The sequence below is a fragment of the Aegilops tauschii genome, chromosome 2 (genome assembly GCF_002575655.3).
Source record: "Aegilops tauschii subsp. strangulata cultivar AL8/78 chromosome 2, Aet v6.0, whole genome shotgun sequence".
NCBI classification, from domain to species: Eukaryota; Viridiplantae; Streptophyta; class Magnoliopsida; order Poales; family Poaceae; genus Aegilops; species Aegilops tauschii.
This window is the reverse complement of record NC_053036.3, coordinates 617,697,588-617,716,774: the sequence shown is the minus strand read 5'-3', so window position 1 is coordinate 617,716,774 and position 19,187 is coordinate 617,697,588. Positions and strand designations below refer to the sequence as shown.

The window sequence follows — 19,187 nt, the reverse complement described above, 5'->3', positions numbered from 1 at the left end:
TCCAACATCATCCACGATGCCGTCTCCCTCCTTTGGGGGAGATGCGGCACGCAGATCGGGAGGAAGAGCCTCCCCCACCAAGAAGAGCTCGCGGGCGCGCGAGGGAGCTCTCCGTCGCCGCTGTCCGCCGGGAGGGCTTAGCCCGTCGGCATCCTCCAGTGGTGAGGAGGGGGGAGGAGGCGCGGGAAAGGGGCGACGATAGCGGCGGGCTGGGATTCCGCTCGTGTCGCTGAAGGAGCGACGCGGGCGTGGTTAGGTCATGGAAATTAGACCCTACGGCAGTTGTTACTTAACTGGCATCTTTTCATTCCATGATGCCCTGCTAGTCAATTTTCTTTTAAGATGATTTTTTTTTTGCTTTTTTGATTTTGCAATGGGCTGAAAAAAATTATCGATTAACTTTTTTTTAACACGGTACAGACGCAAGCGCTTATATATACGCGCATACACTCACCCTATGAATGAGCCGGCATATCATCTTAAGATTTATGAAGCAACTGTAGGCGCCTCATAGTCGACGGGAACGTCTCCTTCCATTAAACGCGCATCATCGAAAAAATGCGAGCACTGGGACTTGAACCCTGATGGACTTTGATTAACTTTTTTAGGGGTAATCAGCGATTAATTGATCGCTATTGAGGCTCAGAAAAATCATATATTTAAGTATCTGTATATCATATAACATGGTCGTCTCCGGTTGTAAGAAGTGTGTATTTTTCAGAATGGGTGGGCCCCGAGCGACAGTCACTGAGCAAAAACCGGGTGCAGAAGATTGAAGTTTCGAGGAAAAGCGAAAGAAGTATCGTGTGCGTTTCCGTGGAGGTACGTGTAGCTGTTGTATATCCTTTGCTAGTCAGTCCTTTTCGCGTACGGTCCAAGCTAAGCTCAGCTTCCAGCCGTGTTCTTCCTCTATCGGCCACGCATAGCCGCGAAAGCATTTAGCAACAACGTAGACATATACGATTATTCGAAGAAAAAAAAACGTAGATATAGTACGATGGTAGCAGCGCACGTATGTCTTCCTGACGTACCGAAATACCTCACGTTTGACCCATCTTCTGTCCCCATGACGCAAAAAATACTTACTACACCTACGGCTACGGGCTCCCCCCAACGTCGCCGGTTTGGATCAAAACATTCCAGTTAACTCTAGATTAAAGAAGTGCAAAAGAGGAAGGGAAACAGGCCACGCAACGGCGACGGAGACGGCCGGCTGATTTGAGGACGAAATCGAGCTGAAATTTCGACGGTGATGCCGTGGCGGCGAGTCGTACGCGGATGATATGCTTGAGCCGTACGCGGAGCGGGGGGCTACAGCTGAAAGACCTTGACCGGACGAATCGCACTCGCACAGCGACGGTGGATTCGAAGAAGCGCGATGCCGTTGGCCGGGATCGTGCCCTCCTCCGCCGCGGCTTTTCTCCTCCTATTCGTCCTCTTGGCCGAGGGGCAGCCGGCGGAAGGCCTCATGGCCAAGAACGGCAGCGAGGCCTTCTTGGCGCCAGAGCCAGAGGTGTGCTACTGCTACCGGAGGAGCGTCACCGACGGGGAAGCCAAGCTGACCAAGACGGTCGCCGTCGGCCCTATTGAGCTGGGCCTGGGCGCAGTGCCGACGTCAAAGACAACAGCAGTCCCGGCGGACACGCACGCGCCCGCACCTCCAGCGCTAGCCCCGCCTGCCGCTGAAACGGGCTTGAGCTGGCGAGCCAAGGCATGGTGCTGCTGGGTCCTCGCCGTGGCAACGGTGGTCGTCGTGTTCGTGGTGAGGTGAGTTCTCTTTACTTTCTCGCTCGCGCCTGCTTAATTAATTCTACCACCGCGCGCGGCGTGGGGGTGTATCTGTATTGTCTAGCAGAAACGAGCTCAAAATTTGCCCACTCTACTCACTCAGGCCTGAAACGTTCCTAGTATCACCGCGAATCGACGGCATGTTCATCACCGACGGCGAGGGAGATCCGCCGGTTGATGGCAACGAACATACCACCATGGGCATGGATACGGTGCCCGACATCCTCAAAGTCAGCGTCGACTCAAGCGAAACTAGGCGAGAACGTGGATCGAGTCCGATGCCCCGACCCCAGCCGCACGACCCCATGTTGATCGCCGATACCAATGGGGATTCGCTGGTGGACGGCCACCACGACGGCCGCGGCGAGCTCTTCTACTGCCCCATGTGCATGGAGGCGGCGCCCATCATCCTCAAATCCCGCTTCGACTCGTGCGACGACCACGCCTTCTGCTCGAGCTGTGTCGCCAAGTACGTCGCTGTGAAGCAGCGCCAGGACATCGCTCTTCCCGTCGAATGCCCCGACTGCGAGGACGACGCCTGCCGCGACCCCTTGTTGAACAGCGATGGCGAGGGCAATGGAGATTCACGGGCGGACGGCAACGGTAAGCGCTTCTACTGCGCCAAGTGCATGCATGTGGCGCCATGTGCATGTATACGGCCCAGCTTCACCTCGTGCGCCCACGACTTCTGCTCGAGCTGTGTTTCTCGTCAACTGCGAGGACGCCGCTGCCAAGCCGGAAAGCTTCCGCGGCATCACCCCACCGACACCGACCTCCTCCCCAAGGGCAATGGAGATTTGCCGGTCGACGTTGGCGGGGAGCTCTTCGACTGCGCCATCTGCATGGAGCTGGTGCCCGGCACCCTCAAGTTCAGCGTCAACTCGTGCGCCCACGCCTTCTGCTCGGGCTGCGTCGCCCAGTACATCGCCGCCAAGCTTGACGACAAGGTCGCTCGCATCGGATGCCCGCACCCAGGCTGTGAGGACGGTGCCGTCGAGCCGGAGAGCTGCCACGGCATCATCCCCACGGACCTCCTCGACAAGTGGGGCTTGCTGCTGTGCGAGCTCGCGGTAGGCGCCAAGAGGATGTACTGCCCGTACCGGGAATGCTCGGCGCTCCTGCTCGCCGACAGCGAGGCGGCGATCGCCGAGGCGGAGTGCCCGCACTGCCACCGGCTTTTCTGCGCCCGGTGCGCCGTGCCGTGGCACGGCGGCTTCGGGTGCGACGAGTTCCAGAAGCTCGGGCCGGAGGAGCGCGGCCGGGAGGACCTCTTGCTCCGGCGTCTCGTCGGCAAGGAGGGCTGGCAGCGGTGCCCCGAGTGCCAGATGTTCGTGGAGAAATCGGAAGGGTGCAACTACATCAAATGCAGGTACGACAAATCCATCATCCTACGTTCTCCTTATTGTAAATTACGATCTCATCATGCATGCATGCATGATTTGAGCTCATCCCCGGCTTGTTTTCTCCGGCCGATTGTAGGTGTGGATACAGCTTCTGCTACCGATGCGCATCCGAGTTGTCCGCGCAAAACCATTACTGCAACAAGTGCAAGCGCTAATAACGGTCTGGTTGGCTATGGAGGGACGCTTCTTACTACCAACTACCACATGAGTTCATCTCGGCCATGTTAATTTCCTCAAGCCTTCATCCAAAAAATGTTTCCTCGAGCGAACAATGGAAATCTAGTCAGGAAAAGAACCTTGATTAATTAGGTTGTACAGCTTTGTTTGGTTGATTCTCCACTTGTCGGTGTGGATTGGTGACAATAATATTCTTGCCACTTTCGATTTGTAATTAGGGTAGAGTCAACCATGTCTTTGAGCTAGCAATCGCCGTGCTTGTTTTATAATGTCCGGCTTGCAACGAACTATGCACACTACTACAAATTAAATTACTATTGATCACTCATCACTGACCGTGTCAGTGATGAGGGCAACATTCAGCTACTGATATGCCTCAAATATATCTATAATTTTTTAAGTATTCATGCTATATTCACAATTTATGCATGAGTGGCATAATTTCGTTGATTGTTATTGGACTAGCATATTAATCTAGTGCGTAGAGTCAGTTGTTGTTTTTGGACTTTTCGGGATATAAAATTTTTGAATCCAAAAAGAAAGAAAATAAAAATAGGACGCTAGTTTTCAAGTCAGAGGAGCCACTGGGTGAGAAGCTCAACTGGAGAGGGGGGGCACAACCTCCACCCGCCACCCTTGGCATGAGCTCGAGGCGTGGGCATCGCCTCCACCGCATTTTGAAGCCCTAGCTCCATATGTACTAAAAATAACCCGGCGTAATTCAACCCTAATTTGTTCGCCGCTTCCACTTCCCAATCTTGGTTTTGGCCGTGTTCTGGCACCATGTCATAGGGAAATTTTGATCTTCATTAACCTCTCCATCATCCCTTGCTGCTCCTATGATGATCCGGGAGTAGTTAACCCTCGAGGTTGAGGGTTTGTACCAGTAGCTATGTGTTCACTGGCGAGCTGAGTGTACTGCGGGGGGGGGGGGGGGGGGGGGGGAGCTCAACCTTGGACAATTCTATGAAGAAAATATTAAGTAGAGGGTTTAGCTGCAAGAAAATTAGTATTTTGCCCCCTCAAATGTTCACATTTTGTGTCCCCTCCCCCCCCCCCCCCCCAAGGAATTCTGGTGTAGCTCCGCCACTGATGTGTTCTATCTCTCTCCTTTGATCATGTAAGTGTCTGATCTTGATTGCGGTCAGCTTTGTTAATGGAGTTAAACTATGTATGTATCCCCTCATATTATCTTTGTCGTGAATTGAATCTTGCTCATGCTATCTTTATGTTGGATTGAAACTTTGGGCAACCAATAAGATTATGATGTGGGTCTAGTACAATTTCCGGAGGTGCCTGTAGTGGCATTGGTGTGACTCTATGGATAACAATTAGAGCTAAAGGTGTATATTGCAAAAAAAATCACGAATCTTAGAGCAATCGACGGCCCATGTAGACAAGGGACGTCCAGTTAGGTGTGAAGTTGCATTTTCGGTTGATGTGGTTGAGGGAGTCCTGGATTAGGGGGTCCTCGGATGGCCAGGCTATGTAACTGTTGGGGAACGTAGTAATTTCAAAAAAAATCCTACGCACACACAGGATCATGGTGATGCATAGCAACGAGAGGGGAGAGTGTTGTCCACGTACCCTCGTAGACCAAAGCGGAAGCGTTAGCACAACGCGGTTGATGTAGTCGTACGTCTTCACGATTCGACCGATCCAAGTACCGAACGTACGGCACCTCCGAGTTCAGCACACGTTCAGCTCCATGACGTCCCGCGAACTCCGATCCAGTAGAGCTTCACGGGAGAGTTCCGTCAGCACGACGGCGTGGTGACAGTGATGATGTTGCTACCGACGCAGGGCTTCGCCTAAGCACCGCTACGATATGACCGAGGTGGAATATGGTGGAGGGGGACACCACACACGGCTGGAAAAGATCAACAGATCAACTTGTGTGTTCTAGGGTGCCCCCCTGCCCCCGTATATAAAGGAGCAGGGGGGAGGCCGGCCGGCCCCTGTAGGGCACGCCAGGAGGAGGAGTCCTCCTCCTAGTAGGAGTAGGACTCCCCTTTCCTACTCCTACTAGGAGGAGGAAAGGAAGAAGGAGAAGGAGAAGGAAGGAGAGGGAGGAAAAGGAGGAAAGGGGGGCTGCCCCCCTAGTCCAATTCGGTTTGGGCTAGGGGGGCTGCGCGCCCTGCCTCCTCTCTTCCACCACTTGGCCCATGAGGCCTATTACTTCTTCCTCGTATTCCCGTAACTCCCCGGTACCCCCGAAAATACCCGAATCACTCAGAACCTTTCCGATGTCCGAATATAGTCGTCCAATATATCGATCTTTACGTCTCGACCATTTCGAGACTCCTCGTCATGTCCTCGATCTCATCCGGGACTTCGAACTACCTTAGGTACATCAAATCACATAAACTCATAATACTGATCGTCATCTAACTTTAAGCGTGCGGACCCTACGGGTTCGAGAACTATGTAGACATGACCGAGACACGTCTCCGGTCAATAACCAATAGCGGAACCTGGATGCTCATATTGGCTCCTGCATATTCTACGAAGATCTATATCGGTCAAACCGCATAACAACATACGTTGTTCCCTTTGTCATCGGTATGTTACTTGCCCGAGATTTGATCGTCGGTATCTCAATACCTAGTTCAATCTTGTTACCAGCAAGTCTCTTTACTCGTTCTGTAATACATCATCCCACAACTAACTCATTAGTTGCAATGCTTGCAAGGCTTATAGTGATGTGTATTACCGAGTGGGCCCAGAGATGCCTCTCCGACAATCGGAGTGACAAATCCCAATCTTGACTCCAACTCAACAAGTACCTTTGGAGACACCTGTAGAGCACCTTTATAATCACCCAGTTACGTTGTGACGTTTGGTAGCACACAAAGTGTTCCTCCGGTAAACGGGAGTTGCATAATCTCATAGTCATAGGAACATGTATAAGTCATTAAGAAAGCAATAGCAACATACTAAACGATCAAGTGCTAAGCTAACGGAATGGGTCAAGTCAATCACATCATTCTCCTAATGATGTGATCCCATTAATCAAATGACAACTCATGTCTATGGCTAGGAAACATAACCATCTTTGATCAACGAGCTAGTCAAGTAGAGGCATACTAGTGACACTCTGTTTGTCTATGTATTCACACACGTATCATGTTTCCGGTTAATACAATTCTAGCATGAATAATAAACATTTATCATGATATAAGGAAATAAATAATAACTTTTATTATTGCCTCTAGGGCATATTTCCTTCAGTCTCCCACTTGCACTAGAGTCATAATCTAGTTCACATCGCCATATGATTTAACATCAATGGTTCACATCTTTATGTGGTTAACACCCATAGTTCACATCGACATGTGACCAACACCCAAAGGGTTTACTAGAGTCAGTAATCTAGTTCACATCGCTGTGTGATTAACACCCAAAGAGTACTAAGGTGTGATCATGTTTTGCTTGTGAGATAATTTTAGTCAACGGTCTGTCACATTCAAATCCGTAAGTATTTTGCAAATTTATATGTTTACAATGCTCTGCAGGGAGCTACTCAAGCTAATAGCTCCCACTTTCAATATGTATCTAGATCGAGACTTAGAGTCATCCAGATCGGTGTCAAAGCTTGCATCGACGTAACCGTTTACGACGAACCTTTTGTCACCTCCATAATCGAGAAACATATCCTTATTCCACTAAGTATAATTTTGACCGCTGTTCAGTGATCTACTCCTAGATCACTATTGTACTCCCTTGTCAAACTTAGTGTAGGGCATACAATAGATCTGTTACACAGCATGGCATACTTTATAGAACCTATGGTTGAGGCATAGGGAATGACTTTCATTCTCTTTCTATCTTCTTCCATGGTCGGGCTTTGAGTTTTACTCAATTTCACACCTTGTAACATAGGCAAGAACTCTTTCTTTGACTGTTCCATTTTGAACTACTTCAAAATCCTGTCAAGGTATGTACTCATTGAAAAAACTTATCAAGCGTCTTGATCTATCTCTATAGATCTTGATGCTCAATATGTAAGCAGCTTCACCGAGGTCTTTCTTTTGAAAAACTCCTTTCAAACACTCCTTTATGCTTTGTAGAATAATTCTACATTATTTCCGATCAACAATATGTCATTCACTCCTTTTGCGGAATCTGGGCTCACCATCGCTTCTTCATAGTTCGTAGGTTCGTCATGGTCTAGTAACATAACCTCCAGAACAGGATTACCATACCACTCTGGTGCGGATCTTACTCTGGTTGACCTACGAGGTTCAGTAATAACTTGATCTGAAGTTCCATGATCATCATCATTAACTTCCTCACTAATTGGTATAGGCGTCACAGAAACTGGTTTCTGCGATGAACTACTTTCCAATAAGGGAGCAGGTACAATCAAGTTCTACTTTCCTCCCACTCACTTCTTTCGAGAGAAACTCCTTCTCTAGAAAGGATCTATTCTCAGCAACGACTATCTTGCCTTCGGATCTATGATAGAAGGTGTACCCAACATTTTCTTTTGGGTATCCTATGAAGACGCACTTCTCCGATTTGGGTTTAAGCTTATCAGGTTGAAACTTTTTCATATAAGCATTGCAACCTCAAACTTTAAGAAACGACAGCTTAGGTTTCTTGCCAAACCATAGTTCATACGGTGTCGTCTCAACGGATTTAGATGGTGCCCTGTTTAACGTGAATGTAGCTGTCTCTAATGCATAACCCCAAAACGATAGTGGTAGATCGGTAAGAGACATCATAGATCGCACCATATCTAATAAAGTACGGTTACGACGTTCGGACACACCATTACACTGTGGTGTTCCAGGTGGCGTGAGTAGTGAAACTATTTCACATTGTTTTAACTAAAGGCCAAACTCTTAACTCAAATATTTTACCTCTGCGATCATATCGTAGAAACTTTTATTTTTGTTACGATGATTCTCCACTTCACTCTGAAATTCTTTGAACTTTTCAAATGTTTCAGACTTGTGTTTCATCAAGTACATATACCCATATCTACTCAAATTGTCTGTGAAGGTCAAAAAATAATGATACCCGCCGCGAGCCTCAATATTCATCGGACCACATACATCAGTATGTATGATTTCCAACAAATCTGTTGCTCGCTCCATTGTTCCGGAGAACGGAGTCTTAGTCATCTTGCCCATGAGGCATGGTTCGCAAGCATCAAGTGATTCCAAAAGTCCATTAGCATGGAGTTTCTTCATGCGCTTTACACCAATATGACCTAAACGGCAGTGCAACAAATAAGTTGCACTATCATTATTAACTTTGCATCTTTTGGCTTCAATATTATGAAAATGTGTATCACCACGATCGAGATCCAACAAACCATTTTCATTGGGTGTATGACTATAGAAGGTTTTATTCATGCAAACAGAACAACAATTATTCTCTAGCTTACATGAATAATCGTATTGCAATAAACATGATCCAATCATATTCATGTTCAATGCAAACACTAAATAACATTTATTTTAGGTTCAACACTAATCCCGAAAGTATAGGGAGTGTGCGATGATGATCATATCAATCTTGGAACCACTTCCAATACAAATTGTCACTTCACCCTTAACTAGTCTCTGTTCATTCTGCAACTCCCGTTTCAAGTTACTAATCTTTAGCAACTGAACTAGTATCAAATACTGAGGGGTTGCCATAAACACTAGTAAAGTACACATCAATAACATGTATATCCAATATACCTTTTGTTCACTTTGCCATCCTTCTTAGCCGCCAAGTATCTAGGGCAGTTCCACTTCCAGTGACCATTTCCTTTGCAGTAGAAGCACTCAGTTCCAGGCTTAGGTCCAGACTTGGGCTTTTTCACTTGAGCAGCAACTTGCTTGCCGTTCTTCTTGAAGTTCCATTTTCTTCCCTTTGTCCCTTTACTTGAAACTAGTGGTCTTGTTAACCATCAACACTTGATGCTCTTTCTTGATTTCTACCTTCGTTGATTTTAGCATCACGAAGAGCTCGGGAATTACTTTCGTCATCCCTTGCATATTATAGTTCATCACAAAGTTCTATTAAATTGGAGATAGTGACTAGAGAATTCTGTCAATTACTATCTTATCTGGAAGATTAACTCCCACTTGATTCAAGCAATTGTAGTACGCAGACAATCTGAGCACATGCTCATTGGTTGAGCTATTCTCCTCCATCTTGTAGGCAAAGTACTGTTAGAGGTCTCATACCTCTCGACACGGGCATGAGTATGAAATACCAACTTCAATTCTTGGAACATCTTATATGCTCCGTGGCGTTCAAAACATTTTTGAAGTCCCGGTTCTAAGCCATAAAGCATGGTGCACTTAACTATCAAGTAGTCATCATACCGAGCTTTTGTCAAAACATTCATAACGTCTGCATCTGCTCCTGCAATAGGTCTGTCACCTAGCGGTGCATCAAGGACATAATTCTTCTGTGCAGCAATGAGGATAAACCTCAGATCACGGATCCAATCCGCATCATTGCTACTAACATCTTTCAACTTAGTTTTCTCTCAGAACATATAAAAATTAAACGGGGAGCAACATCGCGAGCTATTGATCTACAACATAGATATGCTAATACTACCAGGACTAAGTTCATGATAAATTTAAGTTCAATTAATCATATTACTTAAGAACTCCCACTTAGATAGACATCCCTCTAATCATCTAAGTGATCACGTGATCCATATCAACTAAACCATGTCCGATCATCACGTGAGATGGAGTAGTTTTCAATGGTGAACATCACTATGTTGATCATATCTACTATATGATTCAAGCTCGACCTTTTGGTCTCAGTGTTCCGAGGCCATATATGCATATGCTAGGCTCGTCAAGTTTAACCTGAGTATTCCGTGTGTGCAACTGTTTTGCACCCGTTGTATTTGAACGTAGAGCCTATCACACCCGATCATCATGTGGTGTCTCAGCACGAAGAACTTTCGCAATGGTGCATACTCAGGGAGAACACTTATACCATGAAATTTAGTGAGAGATCATCTTATAATGCTACCGTCAACCAAAGCAAGATAAGATGCATAAAAGATAAACATCACATGCAATCAATATAAGTGATATGACATGGCCATCATCATCTCGTGCTTGTGATCTCCATCTCCGAAGCACCGTCATGATCACCATCGTCACCGGCGCGACACCTTGATCTCCATCGTAGCATCGTTGTCGTCTCGCCAACTTATGCTTCTACGACTATCGCTACCGCTTAGTGATAAAGTAAAGCATTACAGGGCGATAGCATTGCATACAATAAAGCGACAACCATATAGCTCCTGCCAGTTGCCGATAACTCGGTTACAAAACATGATCATCTCATACAATTAAATATAGCATCATGTCTTGACCATATCACATCACAACATGCCCTGCAAAAACAAGTTAGACGTCCTCTACTTTGTTGTTGCAAGTTTTACGTGGCTGCTACGGGCTGAGCAAGAACCGTTCTTACCTACGCATCAAAACCACAACGATAGTTCGTCAAGTTAGTGATGTTTTAACCTTCTCAAGGACTAGACGTAGCCACACTCGGTTCAACTAAAGTTGGAGAAACTGACACCCGCCAGCCACCTGTGTGCAAAGCACGTCGGTAGAACCAGTCTCGCGTAAGCGTACGCGTAATGTCGGTCCGGGCCGCTCCATCCAACAATACCGCCGAACCAAAGTATGACATGCTGGTAAGCAGTATGACTTGTATCGCCCACAACTCACTTGTGTTCTACTCGTGCATATAACATCTACGCATAAAACCTGGCCCGGATGCCACTGTTGGGGAACGTAGTAATTTCAAAAAAATTCCTACGCACACACAGGATCATGGTGATGCATAGGAACGAGAGGGGAGAGTGTTGTCCACGTGCCCTCGTAGACCGAAAGCGGAAGCGTTAGCACAACGCGGTTGATGTAGTCGTACGTCTTCACGATCCGACCGATCCAAGTACCGAACATACGGCACCTCCGAGTTCAGCACACGTTCAGCTCGATGACGTCCCGCGAACTCCGATCCAGCAGAGCTTCACGGGAGAGTTCCATCAGCACGACGACGTGGTGACGGTGATGATGTTGCTACCGACGCAGGGCTTCGCCTAAGCACCGCTACGATATGACCGAGGTGGAATATGGTGGCGGGGGCACCGCACACGGCTGGAATAGATCAACAGATCAACTTGTGTGTTCTACGGTGCCCTCCTGCCCCCGTATATAAAGGAGCAAGGGGGAGGCCGGCCGGCCCCTGTAGGGCGCGCCAGGAGGAGGAGTCCTCCTCCTAGTAGGAGTAGGACTCCCCTTTCCTACTCCTACTAGGAGGAGGAAAGGAAGGAGGAGAAGGAGAAGGAAGGAGAGGGAGGAAAAGGAGGAAAGGGGGGCTGGCCCCCTAGTCCAATTTGGTTTGGGCTAGGGGGGCCGCGCGCCCTGCCTCCTCTCTTCCACCACTTGGCCCATGAGGCCCATTACTTCTTTCTCGTATTCCCGTAACTCCCCGGTACCCCCGAAAATACCCGAATCACTCAGAACCTTTCCGATGTCCGAATATAGTCGTCCAATATATCGATCTTTACGTCTCGACCATTTCGAGACTCCTCGTCATGTCCTCGATCTCATCCGGGACTCCGAACTACCTTAGGTACATCAAATCACATAAACTCATAATACTGATCGTCATCTAACTTTAAGCGTGCGGACCCTACGGGTTCGAGAACTATGTAGACATGACCGAGACACGTCTCCGGTCAATAACCAATAGCGGAACCTGGATGCTCATATTGGCTCCTGCATATTCTACGAAGATCTATATCGGTCAAACCGCATAACAACATACGTTGTTCCCTTTGTCATCGGTATGTTACTTGCCCGAGATTTGATCGTCGGTATCTCAATACCTAGTTCAATCTTGTTACCGGCAAGTCTCTTTACTCGTTCCGTAATACATCATCCCGCAACTAACTCATTAGTTACAATACTTGCAAGGCTTATAGTGATGTGTATTACCGAGTGGGCCCAGAGATACCTCTCCGACAATCGGAGTGACAAATCCCAATCTTGACGCCAACTCAACAAGTACCTTTGGAGACACCGGTAGAGCACCTTTATAATCACCCAGTTACGTTGTGACGTTTGGTAGCACACAAAGTGTTCCTCCGGTAAACGGGAGTTGCATAATCTCATAGTCATAGGAACATGTATTAGTCATGAAGAAAGCAATAGCAACATACTAAACGATCAAGTGCTAAGCTAACGGAATGGGTCAAGTCAATCACATCATTCTCCTAATGATGTGATCCCATTAATCAAATGACAACTCATGTCTATGGCTAGGAAACATAACCATCTTTGATCAACGAGCTAGTCAAGTAGAGGCATACTAGTGACACTCTGTTTGTCTATGTATTCACACACGTATCATGTTTCCGGTTAATACAATTCTAGCATGAATAATAAACATTTATCATGATATAAGGAAATAAATAATAACTTTTATTATTGCCTCTAGGGCATATTTCCTTCAGTAACATGGGCCGGACTGATGAGCCGTGAAGATACAAGACAGAAGGCTTTCCCTCGTGTCCGGATGGGATTCTTGCTTGCGTGGATGGCAAGTTTGGCGCTCAGAGGTGTAGTTTCCTTCATCTGTAAACCGACTTTGTACAACCCTAGCCCCCCCCCCCCCCCGGTGTCTATATAAACCGGAGGGGTTAGTCCATAGAGGTAATCACAAATCATACAGGCTAGACATCTAGGGTTTAGCCATTACGATCTCGAGGTAGATCAACTCTTGTAACCCCTATACTCATCAAAGTCAATCAAGTGGGAAGTAGGGTATTACCTCCATTAAGAGGGCCCGAACCTGGGTAAACATCGTGTCCCCTGTCTCCTGTTACCTTCGATCCTTAGACGCACAGTTCGGGACCCCCTACCCGAGATCTGCCTGTTTGGACACCGACATTAGTGCTTTCATTGAGAGTTCACTGTGTCGTCGACCGCAGGATCGATGGCTCGCCTTGTCATCAATGAAAACATCACCTCCGGAGGAGCCCTGGCTTCGAGCCAGATCCTCCAACTCGGCAGTTTTACCATGGGTGCCCGCTCGGCCTTTAAGCCAGAAACGGCCCCCCAAATCGCCAAACGTCATCTCCGCATCGGCCTCGAACACTCCGAGAAGATGGATCCGGCGGATGTCTCATCCTTGAACGAGCTGCTAGATCGCATCGCTGCCCTGGGGGTCGCCACAGACTATGGTCAGATTGGGCTTAAACCCGTTCAGAGGGAAGTCAATTCCCCGCCGATCACCCATCAGGTAGCGGTCGTGGAGGAACAAGCCGAGGCTACTTCTCCCCCTATGTTGGTAACAAGATATGTTCGGATTTCCGAGCCCTGCGAGCCGGATACCCGTCTTCAGGAAGAGACCGCCCGTCCTCCGAACACTGAATCAGGCGTCGTAAGCCACCAGGACCCTCCTGGTCCTGGCCTAGTGACCTCGGAGATTCTTCAAACTCCGGATCCAATAGCGGGTCGGGGTCGCACTTCGGTCATGTCACTTTCCCGTGTTCTTATTAGTGTCGCCTTGAGCAGAGGTCCAACCACCAGCCATTACTTTCATGTGCTTCCAGCCACTTCTCAGTGCCATTTGCCCACCCAAGCACAACGACCCAATGGCTGGCGATTTGAAGGAGGACATCACGAGGGGGGGATATTGGCATTGAAAAATCACTTCTCTTATTTAACAAGTGAAGCTATAATATTGACCCCGGGGCACGATCTACTACCAATGTTTTATTTACTACTCCCTTCGTTTTTATTTACTTCACGTATTAGCTTTGGTCAAAGTCAAGTTTTGTAAACTTTGACCAAATTTATAGCCAAAATTATTGGCATATACAATAACAAATCAATACCATTAGATTCATTGTTGAATGTACTTCCACATCATATAGATTTGTTATGGTAAATATTTATATTTTTTTCTATAAATTTGGGTCAAATTTTAGGAAGTTTGACTTTAGTCAGCTCTAATATGCGGAGTAAAAAAAAGGGAAGGAGTATGTAGTATTGACCAAATGGCCATGCAATCAGCCATACATGCACTCACTGGCATGCAGGCACACCCGCCCTGAGTGAGGAAGAGTGGACTCGGCAGTTCATGTCTGAGTGTACTCTACCTACGTCCTATTACAACACATGTTTCTTCACTATTCACGCTGCAATATATATAGTTGTCATATCTAGTGGCGCCTATACGGTCCTATCTTGATTCCATGTATCAACATGTATAATTCTTTCTGTATGTAGTTTAGTTTAAGGACTTGCCCAGCTGTTGTGCGATGCGGCACGCAAGGCGTGACGTTTTGTGTCATGTAGCACGTCCTGAGAATCGGCAAGACGCATGTGATTATGAAGCCTGACCAACAGGATGAGTGCCTTGTTGGGCGGCGCGGTCAGTCTACAATGGAACATCCCGAAAGTCTCTTCTCTCTTCGAATTCTAGGGCTTAGCTTGTTATAGCATGTGCTGGCAGCGACGAGATCTCATCTACTTTGGAACAACAAATCGATCTTGTTGTGTAATAACTTTGTTCATTGTGAAGGAGCCATCCTATAAACGCGTGTAGTCCAAGTCCACCGAGAGCTTTCCAACTGACCAGAAATCATCTCGATCGAAACTCGTATGCTCAAGTAGTGAAGTTCTCCCTGAGACCAACTTTCAACCCGAGTTATCATGCATGCATTGCACCAACCACAATATGTCAAAATAAAGTGCACTGTTCATCATTTGATGGTGTTTCTCCAACAAAAGAATGCACCGATGTGCTGCCACACACACACACACACACACACACACACACACACACACACACACACACAAAAGATGTGTCGTGTAGGCACCAAATAAAAAGAAATTGGGCGGGAAACTTTCGGGATGGAAAATTTTGACCGGGAAACAAAATTGGGTGGGAAAATTTCGGGCAGGAAAAGGGACGAGAAATTGGGCGGGAACATTTTGGGAGGGCAATTTCGGGTGGGAAATAAAATTGGCTCTTTTTACGGGACCTTTTTTGGATGGAAATTTTGGTCTAGAAGTCGAAGCCATCTAGTTGATTGCATGTTGGCTTGGATTAGTTCTTCGCTGCAGCGCAACTTTGGTGGTTGTGGCTACGTCGCTCTAGCAAATAACTATGCCTCGACTTCCCCCATCTTGGTGGTGGTCTACACGGCGCGTAGATAGGTCGGTGCCTTGTGTTCCTCGTTGGTCGCTCGGATCAAAGGGGCTAGGTTTCTAACAATGGGCCAACAGTAAGTGTCCTTTTTGAGGGCAACAACAGTTTATGAATAGACGCATGAGCTAGTCAATGATGCTCACCGGTTTTATTCAGTCATGTTTTTAGTACATGCATGAGCTATGAATAGACTACCAAATTTATATTATTTTGATATTGCATGTTAGATTAGTTCCAGTGGTAAGTTACTTAAGTATTGGTGTGGTGGTACATGTTGTTTATGTCGTTTTGTGAGGGAAATATCTATTTATACAGCGACGGGTATACCAAAACAATAATTTTCTTAATTCTTCTCCAGTGAAGCAAAGCGGGGTGAGCAGTGGGGTCAATAGGTGAAAAACAAGGGCGGAAAATATTAGTAGCATAAAACGCTAGAAAGAATTGAGCGGGACAAAATGTAGGGAAATTTTGGTGATAGAATAATGTTGGAGAGAAAATGGCGGAAAAGTTTGGTGGTAGAAAAATAGTGGGAGATATTGGGAAAAAATGCTGCGAGATATGGCTAGAAAAAGGTCGTATAATTGGGCAGGAGGGAGTGAAATGAAAGACAGTTTGTGGGGTAACAAAAGAAGAGATCATTTCATCCCTAGGTAGGGCACCATACTCTGATCGTCCCTAGTGAAAACGATAAGATGTTATTTAGGGTTTAATGCGTGATTATCAGAGTTAGTGCATTTGATTTTTTTCTTAACTTTCTTGATGGCCATGCCTGCTAATTTGTCTGAATTGTTAGATGTTAATATATGTATGTCTGTCGGGGAGAGGTTTGAGCTAAGGGGAACCCCCCAAAAAATCTGGGTTCTAACACTGGGGGGCCTTTTCGCTACCTAGCAACCTGACGGAGACCTTGGCGAGGCTGCGGGCTAGCGAGGACGACAGAGACGCACAGGGCACGACAGTGACACAGGGAGCTACCCAGGTTCGGGCCACGAAGCAGTGTAAAACCCTACTCCTGCTTGTGTGTGATTGCTTTGGGGATATTGCACTGGTGTACAATGTAGATGAGGGTGGAATCGATCAATCCCCCCCCTAAGGTTGCAGCACTGCCTCTTATATAGCTGCCTTGGTCCTCTTCCCCGAAAATATTGGCGGGAAGGATTGCCACACAATGGCAATTCAAAGGGGGACAGACGCTCAGTCCTATCCTGACAAAAGTAGTCTTCGCCTGGAAAAGACCCCATCCATGACGCGCTGGTGGGCTCGCCGATGACATCTGCCCTAGTGCGCCGTGTCTTCGTGCTCTTCTCGCAACGAAGTGGAGGCTTTGGAACTTGCTTTGGGGAGAGCAGTCGACGCTGCTCCTTTATCACCAAAGAGGAAACCTTCCCTGACCGCGCCTACTGGCATGGCCCCTGTTGTTGTCATCTTGCGCAAGCGCGTCACCCACGTGGTGGGCATGTAGCTACGTGACCCATGCCGCACAGCTTCCCCCCGCGGAGGGCCTCATGGGAGGCCGCCTCACAAGAGAGGCCTCGCGAGTCTGCCTGCCGCAGGAGACGGTCTTCAGTAGTGCTTGCTTCGCGGAGAGGGTCCTCGCGAGGCCTGGCCCTTGCGAAGCGTCTTACGTCGCGGCTCCCATGGCTGGGCCGCCTCTTGAGCTCTCCACCTAGTGTCGCTTCCTGGCCCGCTGGCAGATGGCTTGTGGTACTCTGGTTCCCACTGGGCCAACAATGTCCTATTAAGAAACTTGAGATTAAAATTATTTGTTATTGTCATGGTTGTTTAATTAGAATGAGTGATATTGCATGCTAAAATAATTAGGGATGTTCGTCACTCCCTCCGCCTGGATATAAGGTCATGTGCAATGGTCACGGAGAGGCGGGCCGGTGAGCAGCTAGAAGACGCGGCGCTGGAAGACCTGCTGATCCCTCCTTTGCCTACCGCGGTCGTGTGAATATAAAACGCGTCGAATCCCTCCTTTGCCTACCACGGTCATGTGCTCTGTTAGCATGGCATCGCTTTGGCAGTACTCCGTGGTGCCTCCAGCAGCCTCACCAAGATCCCACAAGCATGTTATGGTTCTCGGCGTCGTCATCGTGCAGCCATTCGTTGACATGGACCGGCATGAAGGTATTCACACCGACTTCAGGAAGCGGCATGGAGGTATTTGACGCCATTCTTTATAAATACGGCTACGACGAACTGAGAGTGGCATCATATTGGGGCAAGTGGCCTACAAAGATGAAAGATGGACTTCTAAAAAATTAGGTTGACCTTTCAACTAGAAACCATAATAAGAACAAAAGTAAAAAAAACTAAAATTGTTGTTCTTCCACTATGTATATTGTTGGGCCCCACCACTGAGGCCAGCATTGCGGTCGGTGCTGGAGGTGGAGCACAACTGTTGGCTCGAAGCATGGAGCATGGTGGTCTGGAGGTCAAGCTTTTAGCTTTTCTCAAAGAAGAACAAAATACTTTGAAGCCATTGATTCTTTGACAAGTAGGATGGGGAGCAAAGGTAGACATTCATTAGGGCATCTTCAATACTGACCCTCAAATCGAACACCGCATTCATCCGCGGACCGGACAGGACCAGTCCGCGGACACCACGCGCCTTCACTGAACAAACATATGTTAAAGGAAGGTGGCGATGGCCAAATTCGCCGACGGTTGGTGACCTACCCTACGAGGACGGGAGTGTGGCCGGCCACTGGCTAGAGGGGTGCGGCGGACAGCGGACTCTTGTTTCGCCCACTTCAGTCTCTGCTTCTATTACGACCACAACTATTTATCTCATCCCCTTGCACTTGGTTAGGCACGGTGAGCACAGTTACTTGTCCATCTCGAAGAACATCTTAATTGTGTTGGTGGTCCAGTTTAAGACCGCTTGGTTCCAATGGTCCTGGCTGTTCCTTTCTAGTTCTTACTGAAATCTCTAAAAAAAAACTTGTATTTAGAAACGGAGGGAGTAGTTAGAAACTCGTAGCGTTTTGTATTTTTTTTTAACACAGTACAGACGCAAGCGCTCATATATAAGCATATACATCCATCCCTATAAACGCACACACGCACTTCATATCCCTATAAGCACCTTCGAGAGACCGAGCCAGCATATCATCTTAGAATTTTACGAAGTCACTGTAGACGCTTCGTAGTCGACGAGAACGTCTCCTGCCACTGAATGTGCATCGTTGAAAACCCTAAATAAATCCAGGATAAATACGAACATCGTTGGCAAATGTCACCCCTAGCAAACGTTGTTGGTCACCGTCACTGTCATTTATGGCTTCTGTTTAAGGTAGAGGCATCATAATTAAACTAAACTTTGAAGAGCAAGTAGAAATGAAAAAATAACTTCAACCGTATTAGAATATATGTGATGCAGAGCACTGAATTAGAAACTCATGCGTTTAAAAAAATAATAAATTAATGGTAAAAACCTCGCTCAATCATGTTGCTCATACACCTGAACAATAGTTGCAACCGAGCCCTGTTTGCAGAGATAGTAAAGTGACGGACTGAGATGCAAGAGCACTCTGACTGATAAAATTGTTCCCCTCCCTGCAACTTTACCCTGTCATAGCAGCAGCTTAGACCACAAACATCGCA

The 19,187-nt window shown here is 47.3% G+C and overlaps 1 protein-coding gene across 1 annotated transcript; it reads left to right on the top strand.

Annotated features, from left to right (window-relative positions):
- The first annotated feature begins 1,189 nt into the window (after positions 1-1,189).
- LOC109751563 (uncharacterized) lies at positions 1,190-3,724 on the top strand. The gene is made up of 3 exons (XM_020310447.4): positions 1,190-1,767; positions 1,892-3,157; positions 3,268-3,724. The coding sequence occupies exons 1-3, from the start codon at positions 1,379-1,381 to the stop codon at positions 3,344-3,346; spliced, it is 1,734 nt and encodes a 577-aa protein (XP_020166036.1). The 5' UTR covers positions 1,190-1,378; the 3' UTR covers positions 3,347-3,724.
- The last annotated feature ends 15,463 nt before the right edge of the window (positions 3,725-19,187 follow it).

Excerpts from the sequence above, each read along its gene's own strand:
- LOC109751563 (XM_020310447.4), top strand. The coding sequence starts at position 1,379 with ATGCCGTTGGCCGGGATCGTGCCCTCCTCCGCCGCGGCTTTTCTCCTC. Across the intron at positions 1,768-1,891 it reads GTCGTCGTGTTCGTGGTGAG|GCCTGAAACGTTCCTAGTAT; the intron begins GTGAGTTCTCTT and ends CTACTCACTCAG. Across the intron at positions 3,158-3,267 it reads TGCAACTACATCAAATGCAG|GTGTGGATACAGCTTCTGCT; the intron begins GTACGACAAATC and ends GGCCGATTGTAG.